The 21,269-nt window shown below is 43.5% G+C and overlaps 1 protein-coding gene across 4 annotated transcripts in view; it reads right to left on the minus strand.

The window, feature by feature from the left end:
* The window catches only part of LOC143639767 (protein Shroom2-like), a 130,472-nt gene extending 110,707 nt beyond the window's left edge, over window positions 1–19,765 (minus strand). For 3 of the 4 annotated variants that reach the window (XM_077107825.1, XM_077107827.1, XM_077107826.1), the window contains exon 1: window positions 19,504–19,668. In XM_077107825.1, the coding sequence (XP_076963940.1) occupies window positions 19,504–19,668 (165 nt within the window). Of the gene's footprint in view, window positions 1–19,503 lie in introns of all 4 variants that reach the window. The other variant, XM_077107828.1, reaches the window with a different exon arrangement.
* Window positions 19,766–21,269: the final 1,504 nt, after the last annotated feature.

The raw sequence follows: 21,269 nt of genomic DNA on the forward strand, positions 1-21,269 counted from the left end.
GCTTGGGAGGCTAAGGCAGGAGGATTGTTAGTTCAAAGCCAGCCTCAGCGACTTAGCAAGGACCTAAGCAAGACCCTGTCTCTAAATAAAACATTTTAAAAAGGGCTGGAGATGTGGCTCAATTATTAAATACTTCTAGGTTCAACTCCCAAGAAAGAAAGAAAGAAAAAAAGAAAGAAAGAAATTAACTCAGGTTAGCCTCCCTCCCCACCCACCCACCCTGAGTAAAGAAACTCAAACACTGCAGTCCGTCCACCTTTAATCAGAGAGTGTTCAGAATGGCCATACTTACTAGAAGAAACTTTAAAACAGCCCAAGATCAGAATATTCTCAGGGCTACAAGGTCTTGAAGTAAGTTGGACTAGGGAAACTCTGAACCGCTGGACAGTCCTCCTGCGGAGCTCAGCCTAACAACTCAGTGCTACCTGTGCCAAAGTGTGCCTTCCTCCCAAGACCAGCCAGCATCAATCAGGATCTTGCCCTCCACACTTGCTGGGCCACTCCCCTCCATGACCTTCCTGCGACACTGAAACCTAGTCACAAAAGGATCTCAGAAGTAGCTAACAGAGAAAAATGTCATCTTGGCAAGAAGTAGACAGTCCAGGGTATGCCCAGGTCCCAGACCCCAGGGAGAACCTTCAACAAGGTTTCCTTTAAATATGTGAGTGTACCTCATTGTCACCTTACCAGTGATTTGGAAAAGTGGAAACAAAGTCAGGTTGCTGTATCCACTGTAATCTGTCTGCCTTACTTCTTTCTGAGCTGGAGAAAGGAGTACTTTTTTCCCTCCTCCTTCTTTTTTCAGTTTAGACCAGTACACTGGGTTTAGTCTGACTTTATTTCCACTGTACATAACATGGCATGTCGCTGGGAGGCCTCTGGAAGTATGATTTTGTAATGCCTTCATGATATGCCTCAGCCTTGGCTTTTAGAAATACCTAAGGCCTTTTCCTTTAGTCCCTCTGCAGTCACAGCTTCTCCACAGGCCCCTGTGGCCCAGACTCATGGAAAACAGTACCCCTTTGTGACCTGCTGGGTTTTCATTTCAGCCTTTCAGAGCAGGGGGTGTGTCGCTCATGTCCCAGTGGTAGGACATGTGCTTAGGGGGCATAGGGCCTAGGTTCCATTCCAGTCCTGGGAATGCTCTGACCCTGGCCACCTAACTCCCTTACCTGAAGCAATGCAGGCCCTGTTACCAGAATGAATGCTTGGATACCAACAGTTCAAGTGCCCTTTTACAAGATGGCCATCCTGCCCTATCAAATCTCTATTGAGTGGGCTTCAATATGTTAGGTATGGCCCCAGGACTAGCTATGACCATTCTTGGGGAACCTAGTGCAGAAACCTTCATGAGACCTTGAACAGGCTAGAATATTTTGTTTTTCTTTCTTCGGGGGCCTGGGGATGGAATCCAGAGCCTTGTGCATCCTAAGTACATGTCCTACCACTGAACTATTCCTCCTACTCTGAAAAGCTAGGAATGAAAACCCAGTTTCTTCATTTGCTAGTTGTAACCCTGAGTGCAGAAGTCTTCCCTGGGCCCTATCTCCATAGAAAAAGAATTAAAATTGCATTTTATGCTAATATTAAGCATTAATATTATGTCATTAATATAACATTAAGATAGATATGTAATTTTCATATGATGTATATTAATATATTTGTCACTTAAACGAATCTAACTTGATGATACATATTTGTTCTATATGTAAGATACATATATACATATATATACATATATAATAATACATATATGTATTATTACATATAGAACAAATATGTATCATCAAGTTAGATTCTATGTATTATATATTACATAGAATAACATTTAATATTAAAACAATGTATTTCAAAACATTTTCTTGGCTGGAGATAGAGCTCTAAGGTAGAGCATTTGCTTTGCATGCATGAGGACCTGGGTTTATCCCCAGTACTACAAAGCAAAAAAATAAGTAAAAATAAAAAATTCTAGGACCAAAAGTTCATTTCTCCTTGTGAAAATGAAGCCATTTTCAATAAGCCCCAGAGTACGCCTGCTGTGCAGAGTGAAGACATTACCTGCTACAAGGTTAGGAAAATCCCTAACATCTCTAAGCCTAACTCTCCTCACTAGTGTCTTAGGCTGTTCTAGCTGCTATATCAAGAATACATAGACTTATGCCAGGTATGGTGGAGCATACCTGTAATCCCAGTGGCTTGTGAGGCTAAGGTAGGAGGATCATGAGTTCAAAGCCAGCCTCAGCAATTTAGCAAGGCATAAACAACTCAGTGAGACCCTGCCTCTAAATAAAATACAAAAAGGGGCTGGGGACTGGGGCTGTAGCTCAGTGGCAGAGCACTCACCTTGCATGTGTGAGGTACAAGGTTCAATCCTCAGCACCACATAAAAATAAACAAATAAAATAAAGGCATGCTGTCTATCTACAACTACAAAAAAAAAAAAATAGCACTGGATTCCTTTTAAAAAAGGGAAGGGGGCTAGGGATGTGGCTCAGTGGTTAAGTACCCCTGGGTTCAATCCTCAGTACCAAAAAAAAAAGAAGAAGAAAAGAAAAAGAAAAAATATATAGACTTCATGGCTCAGAAATAAGAAATATATTTTTTTCATTTTTTTCCCTACTTTTTAGTTGTAGACAGACACAATACCTTTATTTTATTTATTTTATGTGGTGCTGAGGATCAAAACCAGTGCCTCACATGTGCCAGGCAAGCGCTCTACCACTAATCCACAACCCCAGCCCGAGAAATGCATTTCTTACAGTATATTCCAGAAATGTATTTCTCACAGTTTTGGAGGTTCAAGATGAAGGCAGGCTAAGGTTCCATTTCTCAGGTCCTGGATGGCATTTTCTCACTACGTCCTCACACAATAGAAAGGGTACCAAGGACACTGTTATACCAAGCCCCCATTCATGAGGGCTCTACCTTATCACCTGTTAAAGACCCCACCTCCTAATACAAAATTGTGGAGGCAAGGATTTCAATACAGAAATTTGGGTGGAGGAAGGATAGGAATGTTCAGACCACAGCACCAATACAAACCTACCCTGAAGGGCTACTTCAGATGGAACACAGTGGTAGAGCCATGTATTCAGTATGCATGAGGCCCTGGGTTTAATACCTAGCACTGCAAACAAAAACAATAACAAAACTACTCAGAAATGCTATGGACATTCACATAAAATTAACCAGTGATTGAAACATTATGGATGCTATTTGGATTCTAGCTGCACAACTTCAACACTGCATGACTTGGTGATACCAAGATATGACAATTCCCAGTGCCCAAGACTTTGTGGCATAATGTACAATGATTAGCATACAATAGGTGCTCAGTACCGACCAGGTGTCATTTTCTAATGCTGTACTGGGGCTCCAGATCAGCCAGCACCAGCAATAGTAGAATGGAAACTCATTCTCAGTGGTCAGTGTTTAAAAGACAGCTGCCCACCCCCCCCCCAACTCACCACAGCCATTCTCCAGACGCCACTTTTCAGACCCTTCGGACTACTAACTTTTCCTACAGCAATTTGGTGCCATATATGTAACAGGCAACAAATGAGAAATGATACTGTGCCAAAACCTGCAAGCCTTTTACTAGGTCATTTCAAGCACCAGAAACCAACTCTTACACATCAGTTGAAAGGCAATTTGCTAAGATGCTACCAGAAACATGGGTGAAGTCTTGGGTGAAGGGTTGAAAAATGGGCCAGAAACAAGGTGGCCTGAGACTGAGAGGCCAACCTTTCAGGTCACAGAATCCAAGCTCTTGTTTCAGTCACCTGGCCTGTCAGCCACAGCAGGCTGGTCACAGAGGCAACCTTCCCGTAAGGACAGAGTCCCTTGTATTTATGCAATACTCAAGATCCCAAGTGCTGGATGTAAAAATGTAAGTCACACATCTACTTTCTTTGCACCCCAAGGAAATGGCCCCCTGGGCCCCCACCTTTCTAAAGACCTCATTCAATGGGAATTACCACAGGGAAGACAGGAACAAAAAGAAGGGGTACTCTGACCATAGACCATCACATACCACAGAATGCTCTGGATCCTCCCACCAAGGGAATGTCTAGTGGATCCAGCACACCTTCCTCAACACAGTTCAGTGATATATACTTGCCCAGCATGCGCAAGGCTCTTGGTTCCATCCTCAGTTCCCCCTACCCCCCAAATCAAAGATTTTTAGCTGTCCCTCTATTCAACACATCATGTACACTACCAGCTATCATGAGCTTGTGCTATCCAAACAGTAGCAGTAGATTAATTTAAAAGTACTCTTCTTTCCCTTGGTGCAGAATTGTTTCATGGTCTGCCAAAGCCCAGGTATGCCCATGGAACATACTGCATGCTTGAGCACCATCTGCTGCATGTCATCATGGAGGAGAAAAAAGTGATTTCTGTGTACTGAGGTGATCTGTGCAGCAACTCTGAGAGTTGACTGTGTTTAATTGCAACAATTAACAATGTGCATATGTTTAGTAAAATCCAAACTGCATTTATCAGCATCTCACAGAACCTCCTAGCCCACTGTTCTCTAGGCTGCGAGATCAATGATTAGTGAGGTCCACAATGATTAGTGAGGTCCACGAAGGGCACTATGGGAATACTGTGCATAATCAGGGAGGGAGGATCAGGAGCTACTCTCCTGAGTGGTGCAATATGAGAGAAGCCTTCCACAAAATTATGAATGTCTCAGAAAGAAACCTGGCAAAGCCTCAAATAATGTAGGATGTTAAGGGACCAACAAATCCTTCTCCAAAGCAGCACTTGCCATATTTCACCATCTGAACGAATCACCTAGGGATCTTGTTACAAGTAATAATTCTGTTTCTGTAGGTCTGACAGAGGGTCTGAGATTCTGTACTTTTAAGGAGCTGCTGGTCCAAGGACAAAAATCTGCCTGACAAAAGTATAAAGCAGCAGGGAGTGGTGGTGCACACCTATAACCCCAGGGGTTCCGGGAAGCTGAGGCAAGAGGATCCAAAGTTCAAAGCCAGCCTTAGCAATCTAGTGAGGCCCTAAGCAACTTAGCAAGACCCTGTCTCAAAATAAAAAATATGGGCTGGGGTTGTGGCTCAGCAGGAGAGAGCTCACCTCGCACGTGGGAGACCCTGGGTTTGATCCTCAGCACCACATAAAAATAAATGAATAAAATAAAGGCATTGTGTCCAACTACAATTAAAAAATAAATATTTAAAAAAAAAAAAGAACTGGGAATGTGATTCAGTGGTTGAGCACCCCTCAGTACAATGTCCAGTACCAAAAAAAAAAAAAGAAAGAAAAAAAGGAAGGCAGGCAGGCAAGCAGGCAGGCATTAAGGGGGGTCGGGTATGGGGCTGGGGTTGTGGCTCAGCAGGAGAGCGCTTACGCACGTGGGAGACCCTGGGTTTGATCCTCAGCACCACATAAAAATAAATGAATAAAATAAAGGCATTGTGTCCAACTACAACTAAAAAATAAATATTAAAAAAAAAAAAAAGAACTGGGAATGTGATTCAGTGGTTGAGCACCCCTCAGTTCAATGTCCAGTACCAAAAAAAAAATAAAGAAAGGCAGGCAGGCAGGCAGGCAGTAAGTGGGGTGGGGAATGGGGCTGGGGTTGTGGCTCAGCGGGAGTGCTCACCTAGCATGTGCAAGGCCCTGGGTTTGATCCTCAGCACCACATAAAAATAAATAAACAAAGGTATTGTGCCCAACTACAACTAAAAAAAAAAAAAAAAAAAAAAACTTTAAAAAAAAAAGAAAGAAAAAGTATAAAGCAGAGCTGTCCAACAGAAATGAGAGACAGACACAAACAACACACACACACACACACACACACACTCTTTAAGTGGTTTAGGAAGCACACTTAAAAAAGTAAAAATAGGGACTGGGGTTGTGGCTCAGTGGTAGAGTGCTTGCCTAGTATGTATGAGGCACTGGGTTCGATTCTCAGCACTGCATATTATTATATAAAAGTCCACTGACAACTAAAAAATATTTTTTAAAGTAAAAAGATATGGGGCTGGGGATGTGGCACAAGCGGTAGCGCACTCGCCTGGCGTGCGTGCGGCCCGGGTTCGATCCTCAGCACCACATACAGACAAAGATGCTGTGTCCGCCAAATACTAAAAAATAAATATTAAAAATTAAAAAAAAGTAAAAAGATATTAATTTTAATAATTTTACTTATTTAACCCAATGTTGTCAAAATATGATCATTTGCACATGATCATATACAATACAAAGTAGTTATTAATGAAATAAGATACATCGGTGTTGTTTCACACTAACTCTAACATCCAGTGTGTATAACTTACAGTTAAAATATCAGTGGTCAGCAATCACACATGACAAGTGGTCACCATATCAGACAATTCTGGACAAAAGAACCAAGGTAACAGATGAGACTGGGACACAGGGAGGAAAATTTTTAATACGCTGGGTAAAGTATTATGTGACAAGTTAGTAGCAAATGGTGGTGAAAAATAGAAGCAAAAATATAAGGAACTTTCTACACCCAGCTGAGGTGTTTTAGAAGGAGTTCCTGAGGCCTTTCTGGCAAGGGCATGAAAACCACTTTGGTGTTCTGGCACATACATTGCTGGTGGTCTGGAATAGTCTGCACAGACAAGGATTACATTAGAGACTATTGTGATTAACCAGGCAAAGATTAACAGAAGCAATCACACTGGAAATGGAAAAGAAGCAAAAGTCCCAAGATATTAAGGCACCAAAGGGATTTTGTGATCAGTTGGCTCTGGAAAGTGAAAGGCAGAGAGACATGAAGGCAGAGAGACATGGGTTCAGTGATGAATCCATGGTGGAGATTAGAAATCAGGCAGGGTGGTGCACATCTGTAATCCCAGAGACTCTGGAGACTGAGGCAGGAGGATCTAAAGTTCAAGGCCAGCAAAGGCCCGAAGCTTAGAGAGACCCTGTCTCAAAATTTAAAAATAAATCGATTTTTTTAAAAAAGTTTGTAAGATCTGGGGCTATGGCTCAGCAGTAGTGCACTTGCCTGGCATGTGTGAGGCACTGGGTTCGATTCTCAGCACCACATAAGATAAATAAAGGTCTATCAACATCTTAAAAAATTTTTTTTTTAATTAGAAATTGAGGACAGGGATTAGAGAAGGTAAAAGAACAATTTCCATTTGGATCATGCTGCATTTGAAGAATCTTAGCAACATGCACAGGCATTCCCAGAGTTCAGAAGAGCAGTTGAGACTGCACATGTAGATATGAGTGTCTATATGCACATTTCAGTTCAAGCACAGGAGACCCCCCACCCCCAGACAACTCTTCCAGAGAAATCAACATTCCAGCAAAGGGCAAAGGAAATGAGCCCCTAGAGGTCACTGCAAAAATAGTTCAAAAGAAAAGGAGACCGAGTTTCTTTTTTGTTGTGTGTGTGTGAATTAAACATCTTTTTCAGAACTGCAATTACAGCCTGGGTAATCTGAGAATTAAACTCTCTATAAAAACAAAGGGAGTTCCTCTTCAGGGCACAAGAAGGAGCACCCATTCCCAGAAAGCAGCAAAGAATGCAAAAGTATCTTTGTGGTTGAAATTTCACAAATATGCAGAATGGTATGGGGTTTTAATTACTCTTCTCCAAAACACCAGCCTCTGAAAATGGGGAGGGGGAGTGAAGATAAGTCTACCACCCCCAGCTCATAAACCCTAAGTGGGATCCACTGTGTACAAACTTCTGCTGTTAAATCAACAGAAAATAAATATGACTGGAGCAGAAGCAAGCCTGTCTTTTTTAAGTCCAGATGTTTTCTTTCCAAACTTCAAGATTTAGGGCCTCAAAAACATAATGAAAATGTTAAGAAAAGCTGCACATACCAAAACATAACAGAAACCCAGTTGCTGCAAAAACTGACATTTTGATCAACCTAAAGTACTTTGTTTTCCAGAAACAAAGTAGGGTTTTTCATGTGTATGTGTGTGTAATATGCCCATCTAGAAAAGGTTAAATTACAAAACTTAATGTGTTCCATGATAACAAAATATCATTTGTTTTTTATTTTCTTTTTCTTCCTTCTGGTGGTGCTAGAGACGGAATCCAGGACCTTGTGCATACTAGGCAAGTGCTTTACTAGCACTGAGCTACACCCCCAGCCCTAAATGTCACTTTTTAACATTTCAAGTGTCATGTAAAAACTTAAAACTTCCTTTAATCTATGATCTGATCCCAAAGACTCTTGACAATGTAATTTTTTCCTCTTTTTTGCAGTGCTAGGGACTGAACCCACAGTCTCATGCATGCTAGGCAAGCACTTTAACACTGAGCAGCTACATTCCTAGCCCTTGACAATGTAATTCTTAAGAATTACCATCAACCAATGAATAAGTGGGTCTAACAATTCAAAGCAAAGCATTCAATAGAGGGAAGGGGAATTAATATAGTTGTACTTCCACAAATAAAATGCTTATCTAAGTATGTGGACTACTGTTAAGTCTCTTCCTTTAATTTGTTTTCAATATTGTCATAATGTTTTTGCAATGAATAAAAATAAAAAGAGAACACTACCCTTATAACTTTATAAGCATATTACAATGAGCACTGATAAATATCTTTGTGTTTACAAAGTCACACATATATGTACAATTAACAAAGGGGCAGAATTTCCTCAGCTTCAGAATCTGCCAGCCATCAGCAAAGAATCACCTTCACCTGCACTGCAAAACCAGGGAGGGTTGCAGCTCCAAGCATCCAGGCCCTGGGGCCCCATAAGGTTCCTAACTCCTTCTCCTTAGGTGACACGGTACCTGGAACAAATGAGGCCCTCCTTCTCCACTACCTAGGCACCCTCCCCAGCCCACTGCCAGCTCTACCTTCCTCCTGAAGCCAGCTGTACTTGGCCCTCATCTTCATCTCCTTTCCCACTGCTGGTCTAACTCCTGTACTTGTGTGCTATTCCTCAGGGGAAGAAAAAGTCTACCATACAGGATTATAATTAACTAATCTGATAACAGCCCTTAATGATGACTTAAAGTGTGCCCCTCCCAGGCAAAATGTTCTGCACTTAAACCCACGTGGTTAGGAAGGACAGAAGAGCCAGGAGAGAGGTCCAATCCCTGCAACCATTCCAACAGCCCACCCACCTCTGCCTCTGGCCAGCCCTACCTGACGACTCTACACTAGGCATCCTCCCAGCCTCCTGCCCTACCTCTCCAGAGCTCCCAGGCAATCATCTGCAGGGAAGGGAAGGAAAAACGTGACAGGGAAAATCAAATTATCAGCTCAGAGAAAGAAAAGACTGGGGTGGAAAGACTGGGTGTGAAAGTCTCAATTTAAAGTGTGGAGGCAATAAGCTACATGCTAATTGGACACCCACAGGGATTCCTTCAACAAACTGAAGAGTCACACTGGCTCATGGGATATAAATAAAGTCTATATTTTTTCTCTCAAAGTGGAATGTAAAACTTTTGATTTGTCTCAAGATTTCTTTTGCTAGAATAGGCTGACACAGCAAGTTATCCAAGAACCAAAACATAACACTGGTTTATTTCTGGCTCATGTATCATACATGCCATGACAAGTCACCTCCTCTGTCATTCAGGAACCTGTGCTAGTAAGGCAAGCTGGGATATAAAATGGTAGACATCGCTTACTCAAGCACTCCCCTGGGTAACACTGTCACATGGCCACACCTACCTGCAAGAGAAGCTGGGATACAAAGTCTAACACATGCCCACTAGGAAGAGAAGATACCTGTGGGTACAGCTGTACACCCTGAAAGATTTTCTACTGCCAAAGAGTGAAGAAATGGAGTCTGTTGTCACAGGCATATTTAATGTTCATCTTTTCCACTGTTTTCACTTCCTAAAAATCACCTTTTAAAAATGTCTTCTTACCAGACACGGTGGCCCATGCCTGTAATCCCACTGACTCAGCTTATTGAGGTAAGAGGATCTCAAGTTCAATGTCAGCCTCAGCAAGACTATGTCTTAAAATAAGTAATAAAAAGGGTTGGGGATAAAGCTCAGTAGCAGAGCTCCCCTGGTTACAATCTCTAGTACACACACAGACACACACAAAATCCTACTATTCTGAATATCATATGATCTAAAAAATAATGAAAAGAAAAAACAGTATTATTTTTAAGTGGTTTAAAAGGAGGGGTTTAAGTGGTTAGGAAGGTGGGGAAGAAATAATCACTTTTAGTGAACTATATATAACACAAGACGATATTCTGGAGCTGGCAATAGATGCATCTGGTAATTAAATGCATTCCTATAAACCCATACTAAACAGTTAAAACCAGTCACAAAATCATATGCCATTCAAAACCTAGCTATGAATCTGTCTACACTATACGGGTCATTCAATAAATTTATATTTCTAAAATAGTGTTCCAAATACTTCCTTAACTCATACCCCCCAATGCCCACCAGTGGTACCAAGGATTGAACCCAGAGGTATTTTACCACTGAGCTACATCCCCAACCTCTCTTCATTTTTTACTTTGAGAGAGGGCTTTGCCAAGTTACCCAGGCTGCACTTAAACTTCCAATCCTCCTGCCACCACCTCTGTAATTGCTGAAATTACCAGTGTACACCATCATACCCAGCCAAGTTTCCCAAATTCTTAATGAATTCTTAATGAATTCATTAGGGAAACAGAGGGAGGAGAGTTAAGAAGGAATTCAAATTTATTACAGCTAGTTTTACACACTGCCTCACTTAATCCCCATGTTAATACAATAAAACAGAAGTGATTCTAGTTTGATGGACTGAAGGATTAAGGATTAGATAAGCGGAGGGGAGCTGGAGGTGTAGTTAGTGGTAGAGCCCATGACTAGCATATGTGGAGCACTGGGTTCAATCCTCAGCACCACATAAAAATAAATAAAGATATTGTGTCCTTCTACAACTACATCTAAAAATAATAATAACTTTTTAAAAAGATTAGATAAGCCTAGAAACCAAATGCAAGATCCAGCTTCAGACATAAGCAAGCACTGCCACTTACTACTAATGGTGATCTTCCCTCCAAACTGGAACCACTGTGGTCAGAGAAGGGGGCAGAGATGGGCACTCTCACCCAGGTGAGCAAGGCAAGGGTCCCCTTCATTGGCAGACTTCCCATCACCTCTAAATATGCTCTGTACAAGAAATTTATTAGGTAGAGAAAAAGGTACTATCTGACATGGCCAGTCCAGAAGGAAATGATCTGAAGCCCATGGCCTTAGAGGACTCCACAGAAGAGCCTCACCAGATCACTTGCCCACATGCACAGAGCCTCCATTATTTTGGGCAACATACTCTTCAATACCAGTAGATGGCCAAGAAGCACTAGACATTTGAAGGAAACTACTATGGGGAAAGAGAGAAGCCAAAGCAAATAATGAAAGTAGAGTTTGGAAATGGACTCTACATGGAAAGATAACTTTGTAGAAACCAGCTTACTATTATCAGAGAAAAGAAAGAACCATGAAACAATTTGAGTACCATACATAAAAGGAACATCCAAAAAACAACATTTTGGAATGTTGGGGGGGGGAGAATATATACATTTAAGACTCAAAGGAAGGATTGGAAAATGAGGTTAAACAAAATCTTCTAGAAATCTAGAACAAAAATACAAAGAACTGAAAAATAAGTTTAGAGCCAGTCAAAAGGATGAAAAGTCTGATGTCCCTCCAGCAATACTGTGCATCAAAAGGAGACCACCTTCAGAGTGCTAAAAGACAACTGTCTCCAACAGAGACTTTACCAAATCATGAAACTTCTCAAGATAAAATTATAACATTTGCTGATAGTGAAGGTCTCAAAAGATGACACACTCTGTATTTGAATATAAGAGATGTTTCATAATTGAGGAAGATTTGGGAGATGAATCAATAGTAAGTAGACAGGAAATTAAGCAAAGAAAAAGTATCATTAATCCCAGCAACTGCAAAATATTGTGCAGGAAAAATAATAATAAGTATGTATCCCCAGACTCAAGAATGATAGCATTTGTAATAAAAACAATATAATATTGGGAATGTGGTTCCCATGGCAGAGTGTAGGTGAGATTCTGGGTTGGAGCCCCAGCACTACAAAAAGAAAAAATAAATAAAAATTTAAAAATAAGTACAAGAGAGCTATAAAATCTTTGGTTTAACTCAATGGTAGAGTGCTTGCCTGGTGTGCACCAGGCCCTGGGTTAGACCTCCCAGCCCCACAAAAACAAAACAATGTCAACACTGAATACTGTTAACTCACTGCTCCTCTAAGAGGGCTATTTTGCCCAAAGGGACAATGGCAATATCTGGAGATAGGTGGAGGGGTGTGACTAGCACCTTGTGGGAAGAAGCCAGGGAGGCTACTACAAAACAGACAGTATCACAACTGTTTTGGGCCAAATGTCAGCAGCGCCAAGGCTGAAAAGAAAAAATTCTCTTCCAAACAAAATTATGATGGGATTACATTGAGAGTGCGAGGGGTTAAAAAAAATGTAGCTGGGAGAAGGCAGGCTGGAAGTTAAAGAGTGTCGGGGAAGGGCTGGGGATGTGGCGGGGAAGGGCTGGGGATGTGGCTCAAGCGTGGCATGCCTGCGGCCTGGGTTCGATCCTCAGCACCACACACAAAGATGTTTTGTCTGCTGAAAACTAAAAAAATAAATATTAAAATTCCCCCCCCCCTCTCTCTAAAAAAGAGTGTGGGGGAAAATCTAAACCCTAACCTCCTGCAGTGGGAAGAACAAAACAGCAACAAAAGTGGCAGCTATATACAATGCAAACCCACTATTTAAGGATAGAGATGGCTGTGCCAAAAGACACAAGTTCAATGGCTATCTCTAGGGAGGGGAGCTGTTGGTATGTAACAACTCAGAAGAGTCTTTTGATTTTTTTACTCTGTGCAAGAGCCACTTTGATAAACATAAAAACAAACTATCAAAAAGATACATTTTTTGACACTTTGTCTCCTTTCTTCCTCCAGTAAGTAAGCCTTTCAAGGGCACACAATCTACCCAGCCTGGTTTCTCCTTGACCTCAGTATTTGCCTTTGATCTGAAAATCTTATTCACTTTTGGCCAAAAGAAAGGTAACCCCTACCCTTCCGAGCCAATCCAGAACACTGTTTGTCTGCCATCTTCATACAACAGATGCAGTCAACATCACTTGCAACTTAATACTTAGGGATTAAAAAAAAAAAAAAAATGTTACCTTTGCAATTCGGAAAACCTAGCTTAAGGTTCAACTATAGTGAGGTTAGTTTTCTGAGTTGTTTTTTGTTTTGTTCTGTTCTTGCCCTGGTGGGGATGGAATCCAGGGCCTCATACATGCTAGACAAGTGTCTACCACTAACTAAACCCCCAGTCCCAATTATTTTTTAATGATAAACCATCTTCATTCCACATGTTTCCCCAACAAGAAGTCTACATTCATTCATATCCATAAAAGGAGCAGGCTCCATCTCCTACAACGCAAATTTTTGCTCAAACAAGGAACAGGAAAATAATTCTTTCAAACTATACCCTCCTTGTATCAGAGGCCTGCAGTGCTTTGTTAGTTTGTTTTGCTTGTTTGGGGTGGAGCTGGGGATAGAAGCCCCACACATGCTAGGCAAGTACTCTACCACTGAGCTACATCCCCCAGTCCCGGTCAATTTTTTTTTTTTTCTTTTAAGGTCTAAAAGAGTACACGGAATTCAGAGTTCTCTCAAAATCCTTGTTGTGGGTTAAAATTTTTAGCTCACATATGTAGGAAAAGCTGTGGCTTGTAGAAACCTGTAGAATTTCTGCTCAAAGTATTGCCCTACTCCTACCTGGTCTTTGAAACTAAAAGACAACCTGAATAAAAAGACTATTCAGCCTTCATACCCTAAAATTATCTTGTAGAATCTCTCCACATGCCCAGGGTGCAAAAAAAAAAAAAAAAAAAAAAAAAATCCACAGAGCCTAGGGCTTTCCTCCTCTGCCCCTAAGAGCTTGGTCACAAATCCAGATTTATCTGCATGCTGACAGTAAGCAACCTTGGGAGAGGTTGCTTTTCTTTAAATAAAAAAATAATAATAAAAAAAAGCCCTCCCCAAGTGAGGAGCCCAGTTTCTTTGGCCATGAAATATAAAAATGGTTAAGAAACCCTAGCCCATTATGACAAGGTGAAAACTACTATTTGTTATTCCACATTTAGCTCTCAGGAAAACTAGTTTTTCCCCCCCTAACAGATAGATGTTAGGACATGTTAAGAAATACTCATAACTGAGCCACGAAGACCAAATTCAGCATGGTTCAGAAGTGTGATACATAGCTTAAGTTATAGCTTTTCATAATCCTCGAAGCCTCTGGATTTATAGGTGTGAGTCAAGCACACTAAAGTCTCAAAGAGGAAGAATCCTCCACCCGTTGAACCTCAAAGCCTCCAGGTACCAGACCTTGGAAAAGAACTTTAAAAGGCAGTTTGCCACCCCGCTGTCCAAAACATCTCTGGAGGAACAAGGATTAGAATTCAGCAGGCCCAAGTTAATTTGCAGGCTGGGAAAGGGTAATAAAGATCTATTTGAAAGCCGGTTGGCAAGGAAGGTCTCCCAACTGAAAAGGTCTTTCAGCACAGGAAAGAAAACTCACCTCATGTTTTTTAAGCATACTATGAATTCTCAAGTACAAATGAGCCTTTAGAAGTACACTCATCCTAATAATTCAGAAAACACTGTAACTGCCATCAAAAAGGGAATGGGTTTTACAATTCCAAAGACCTGCTATGGCCACAGCACTCAGGTATGCCATAAGGCAGAGGGTCGCAAACTCTCACCCACCTACCATTTCTCAGACACCCATAAAAGCAGCAGCTTTGCCAGCTACAAATCATGAGTTGTGGGTAAACACAGAAGCTGACCCAAATCTACAAAATTCAGATCCATCAGTTCCAGATCTACTGCTGAATTCAAGGACCCCTCTTTTTCAAAGACTTAACTAATATTTGACAAAGAACTTGGCTCCTAACAAATATAAGGATATAAAGAGCAGCTGCTCTGACTTCCCCAGTCCCCAAGTCAATGATGACCCTGATTCAGCTGGCCCCCTAAAGTGAACCCCCCTTATCAAATCACTGTAATGTGAGAGGCTTGGGGTCTCTCATCCCCACACATCCCTAACGATCTGTCCTTCTGAGCCCTCTGCCATCTTGGTCTAATGCTTTATGTAGGATATGGTGTACACCCCACCAAATGTGCCCTGATTCTGCCTTGAGCATTCACAATAAAAAACATTCATAATGTTCTCACATCCAGCAAAATGCCCTATCTGAAGCACTCTGAGAGGGCAAGTCAGGTGGGGAACCTATGGAAATCTTCAAGCATCCAGCTCCAGAGCAGTCCAGTCCCCCTCCAAGACTGCTCTGTTACCAAAGGCAACCTGAAAACTAATGGGTACCCAAGGGCGCTGCCAGGGGAGGGACTAGGCCAGGTCCAAAAGAATGTCTTCTTCCTTCGAAGGTTCTGGCATTCTTAGTGGGGGGACTCTAAGAAATGATGAATAGGCGGGGCTGAGGCTTCATTCCTTTGTCCTTAACAAACATTCCTGAGGCAGCAGGGGGCCGCCTGACACCCAGCTGGTGTACTTAATGTTTCCAAATGAATAGTATTCCCCAACTGCCTGTTGGGAATTCAAGCCACTAGGGTAAAGTTTATAAGTCAGCACCCTCTCCTCCCCCATTGAAGTTTTCTTCAGCTAATCGAAGAGGAAAGAAATATGCAAAACTAGCAGACTGCAAATCTCCACTGTGTCTGCTTACACAGGCCCTGAAACAGGGTCCTGAAATACTAGCAAGTCTCTGCAGGGTCTTAGAGTGGGGACATTATTCCTGCTTTCTCTGTAAAAAGAGCAAGGAAAAAAAATAGGTTCTTAAGTATTTTTTACTAACAACAGGAAGATTTCAAGCTACATATGCTGCCCTCGGTCAGCAGAGGTCTCAATGGTTTTCAGGCATGCACCTCAAATTTCATAAATATTAAGCTCCCTGGAAGTTAGTGTCCTTTAACTTTATACTAGACCCAGAGAAAAGTCAGACCTTACCCAGGCCACTCAGCATGACTATAAAATGCAGTACTGGGGAGTCCCACTTGATATTTCCTTTTTCTGGCTATGAAAATGCAGATGAAGCAAGTATCTGTTTGCCTTTTACTATGTAAATAACTCCTTTCTCAGGACCAATACTTGGAAAGAAAACAGCCCTCCACACAAACAGTGGAAATGCCAGGGGCCTCCAAACACACCACCCTCAAGGCCAGGGTTGGCAAAAAGAATTAAATAAACACAAAGACACTTTAAGAGCAAAGGTAACACACCATTAACTCAACAAAGTGATTCACAACTGGGTTAAGTAAAGCAACATCTGGGGATATATCTGGTTGTCACACCTGTGGACAGATAACCAATGGTATCTAGCAAATAGAGGCCAGGGAATCTGGGGAACAGTCCCCACAACAGAGAATCATTCAACACAAAATGTCAACAGTGCCAAAGTTGAAAATTTGTCACCTAATGAATGTCACCAAGTTATTCAACATGACATTGCCAAGAAATTCCAGATGCAAGTAGATAGCACTGATTGGAGGAGAAGGAGGGATGAAGATTCAGGGTCCTTCCCAGGACTCCCCAGGTTTGTGACTTCAGTGTACACCATTTAATCTCTCTTGGCCATAGCTGTTTCAACTATTAAAATAGGCTAATGAAACTCCTCCATCTGAAGGTTAGTACTGAACCAGCCTTGTTCTTAACATCCCTTCCAGTCTCTTGCTCTCTGTGCTGCTGGGGATATACCCAGAACCTTGTACATACTTGGCAAGAACTCCACCCCCAGCTCCTTCCAGTTCTAAAATGTACACTCCTGTGAGACTTTCGAATGACACCACTTTAATCATTAAAAAAAAAAAAAAGTGTCCTCTTGCTGTTGGATCAAACTACTCTCAATTCAAAGCTGGCTAAATAGAAAATAAATTGTGCAAATCCCAAGGCTCCAATAAGTAACCATTTAATTACAAAGTATTTTTTTAAGTGCAAAAGAACTATTTCAAGAATTATTGTTTAATGATTTCTGATGGTTTTTTCAGTAGCCACTGGGAAGGGAAGATTCAAAATCTGGATTAATTCAAATTCTGGTGGTAGAATAATTTTCCCTAGTCTCCAACACAACAGTTTGCTTTCACTGTTTAAGTGGCCATAAATGGACACATTTTCCTTCTCCCTTTTAAATAATGTGACAGTTAATTACCAGCTCTCAGGCTATATGCAAACATCACCAGTGATCTTAACATAGGAGAAAAGACACATAGGTGAAATATTGCTGATACTATGCAATAGAACATGTGGCTAATATATATGCATGCACAAGTTAGGGTGCAACAGCACAGCTTATCTATTTACATATATATATGCAGGGAAATAAGGGACAAATGCCCTCAGATTTTCTGAATCCCCTCCATTCTAAGCAACAAAACCACATTGGAGCATGTGTAAAAGTTAAGTAGGGCTGGAAATTTAGATCAGTAGTAGAGTGCTTAGCATTACTGGGCTTGACCAGCAACATCTTTCAATTTCTAGAAATAGGAAGAACCAGGGGGCCACTAAGAATGCAGAGTTTTTAGAACTTGGAGTACCTGTACAAAAGAGCAACTTCTGATGAAACTAGTGTATTTTAGAGTTAAAGTAACCTCCACCAAAAGCACAAGACTTCACGTCAAATAACATTTTATAAATTATTCCATCTGCTATAAAGATAGAATTTTTAAAAACATTTTAAAATTTAATATTTTTTTTTGTACTGGGGATTGAACTCAGGGGTACTTGAACATTGAGCCACATCCCCACCCCTATTTTGTATTTTTATTTAGAGACAGGGTCTCACTGAGTTGCCTAGAGTCTCTGTGCATTTGCAGAGGCTGGCTTTGAACTTATGATTCTCCTGCCTCAGCCTCCCAAGCTGCTGGGATTACAGGCCTGTGCCACCGTGCCTGGCTACATTGTTTTAAGAAAAAGAAGTACATGAAATGCTAAAGATCTGTGTTATTTACCTGACATCTTTTCAATTGCTGCCATCAGAAATGGTCTTTAAGGGCTGGGGATATAGATCAGTTGGTAGAGTGCTTGCCTCACATGGGTTCAATCCATTGAAAAAAGGAAGAAAGAAAAAAAGAAAGAAATGGCCTCTAAAACCTTGTTTTAAAGGCACAAGCTAATGTACTTTAAGAAATATTCAGAAGCATGTCCTGTATGGGCAGGGTAAACATTCTATGACTGCCCATTGATTTTTCAAAGATTCCAATTTGATAAAGGATCACATCCTTAAATTTATAACAATGACAACCTCCTTCCTGAGGACACTGTCTTTCCTGAATTCAACATAAATTCAGTGTACAGCTAAGCAAGTATCCCCTTCAAGTCTCCAGTTTTATAAATGTAAGAGAGGACCTGGGGTTGTAGCTCTGTGGTGGAATACTCATCGAGTGGGCAAAGACCTACAGGTTCAACCCCCGGTCCGAGGAGAGACAGGAAGAGAGAAAATACAGAATAGAGAAATTTGGCATTTCATTTGCTGTTTGGACCACAAAGCCATCTCACTTCCCTAATTCACTACCGGTGGGGTGGGTTAGGAGTCACTTAATTTCTTCCTGCTGTGGTGAGGGAGAAAAGCAGAGAAAAACAGTAAGTCACCTTCAAAAAGCTTCTAGTAGCCAGGAATATTTACATTTTAAAGGGAACTTTGTCCCTAACACCCTAACAATGGCTGGGCTCAACGCTTTTCAAAGAAACTGACCACTAGACACTTTCAACTAGCAGAAAACAGACTGGTTTGCTGTTTGTTTTTACAGGTTTATCCAGATTTGGATGGTAAGTTTCAAGATGAATTTTGTTTTGAGATAAGAGAGTTCCAGTTCTAAAGCAACCCTTCCCCAATACATGCATATTCCAGTTGACGCAAATTAGTACTTTCTTCAAGTCCTACTTTCATAAGCACGATGAAAAGTTTCTGTAAGTTTCTGCAGTATCTAGTGCGCATGGATATAGGTCTGGAAGCTGAAAGTCAGTAAATATTGATGCGCTGATGGAAATCGAGAAGCTGGGCAGGCGGCAGCTGCCAGTCTGGGTTTCATAGTGATAACGGGTACAGAATCAGCGACCCTAGAGAAGCAAACAGGTGGGGACGATTCTGTCTACCCCCTGGCTCCTAGGAATGTTCCTCCTCTCACCTCCGGACAGCCCCGCAGGTAGAAGTCGCCCTCGGGAAGACCAGGAGTCAGAGGGGACTCCACCAGGCCCTTTCCTGGAGGGGGAGGGGAAAGGGATCCGGAACGGGAGCCATTTAAACTCAGTTCGGCGCCTGAAATCTCCTGAGAGCGGCCGCGGTGAAGCCGGATCCACACACCTTTGTCAGCCTCGGTGCCCAGGTCTCGGTCGCTGACTCGAGCAGTCGCACGCCTCGGAACAGAGGGCTGCTCCCTCCGGTACTCCTACCCCGGACAATACTAAGCGTCGCGGCCACTTCGGGACTGTCACCGCGCGGGCCCCGCGGCTGCCTTACCTTGGTGATGACCAGCGGCTCGCCATGCTCGCGGCCGCCCTTCAGGGTGAAGCCCCACGGTGCGCCGCCGCTAAGCTGCACCTCCACCAGCCGCCCGCCGTCGGCAGCCCGCGCCTCGGCCTCCGCCAGGCGCTCGGGCCGCGCACGGGGCTCGGCGCCCTCCATGGCGCTGAGCGCGGGGTGCTCAGCCCCCCGGGCCAGCTCGGCCCGCGCCCATGCACTCTGAGGAGCCCCAGCCGGCCAGAGACAAGGGAAGCTCCGGGTGCCCTCGCCGCAGACGGCCACTCGCGAACTTGCGCTGCAACTTGGGAGGAAAGTGCCGGCCGGCCCCGGAGGGAGCCGGGAGGGCAGGCGCGCGGCGCGCGGGGGAGGGGTAGGCGGGGAGGGGGCGGGAGGGGCGGGGCAGGCGCTCGCTGTAGCTCGCGCTGCACGGCCGGGGCCGGGGGCGGGGCGCGCGCGCTCGGGGGCGCCAGCCCGGGGCCCCGGGGATAGAGGGGGCGGGGTCAGGGGCGCGCTCGGGGCCCGCGCGAGCGAGGCGCACCGGGCAGGAGCTCGCGCCCGCGGAGGTTCTTGTGGGAAGGGGCGCGCTCAGAGAATTGGCCGGGCAGAAGTAAGGCGATCACGCTCTGGGCCAGCGCGGCCAGCAAGGACCTTGGCGGCCAGGGAGGCGGCCTGAGGTCCCGCCCTTCCTCCCGCGCGAAGGCTTGGCAGCGCTTTAAGGCTCGGGGCGGGTCAACCCGCCGCCCTGAACGCCGGGCCGCAGCAGGTGAGGCGGCGGAAGCGCCCGCTTGCTGCTGGGCGGGGCGCGGCGGCGGTGGCCAGTGTCCGGGTCCTTCCTTCTTAGAGCGCGCCTCCCTCCTGGCACCCCCGCCTTTGTTGCGGCTGGTCCCCGGAGGCCGCACAGGTGAGGGCGGAAGCATGGCAGGAGGCCCTCCTGCGTACCTGCGCTGTTTCTGTGCGGCCACTTCTTGGCCCCAGGCTGCGTGCATTAGGACGGTCTGTACTTTCAGCCCTCAGTGTGCACTGACGCTCTCCTACCCCGGGCTGTAACACCCCCCACCCTGGGCGTATTGCGGGTCTCGCCTTAAAGCCTGGACTGGAGAAGGATTCTCACTGTTACGGTGAAGGCCTTCCCAGCCTCCCACAAGTTCTCTCCTGTGGCGCCAGCCCGCATAATGAATGGCTTCTTGTGGGCTTTTCCTATTGTCATAGCTCAGGAAGTTTTTCTTTCAAACCTTGCTTTTTATCTTTCATAGAATTGTTCCAGGAGTTCTTAATGTCTGTCTCCACGTTTACATCTTCTATAAAAAGAAAGTGGTGGTCTGGATTTAATGAAAATGTGTAGATAGCACTGCCCCTTTTCAGTTTCCATGAAATTCCAACCCACATTAAAAATATCTGTACTGATAGGTATTTGCATGCTTTGCAAAAGTTATCTCTCTCTCTCTCTCCATTGCTATCTGTATATGTAGCTGGGCGCTGGTGAACACCTGTTTTCCTCAAAGTGGCTCCATCAGGTGAAGATACTGGGAGCTAATGGAAAAGACAAACTGGGAAACCACTGGACCAAGAGTTCGGCATCCCTGGGTCTGTGGGCTCTGCCACTGAAACCGAATTGAGGAATTTTACCTCTGGTCTGAGTTTCTTCAAAGGTCATAGGAGGGATTTACACTCTGTGGTCTGCATTCTGTTGACTGATCATTTCATGTCTCATTCAGCCAATTGAATTAAAGCGTCCATACTCTACTGTTGCCTGTTATGGCTCT

Source organism: Callospermophilus lateralis, chromosome Y, assembly GCF_048772815.1.
Source record: "Callospermophilus lateralis isolate mCalLat2 chromosome Y, mCalLat2.hap1, whole genome shotgun sequence".
NCBI lineage: Eukaryota > Metazoa > Chordata > Mammalia > Rodentia > Sciuridae > Callospermophilus > Callospermophilus lateralis.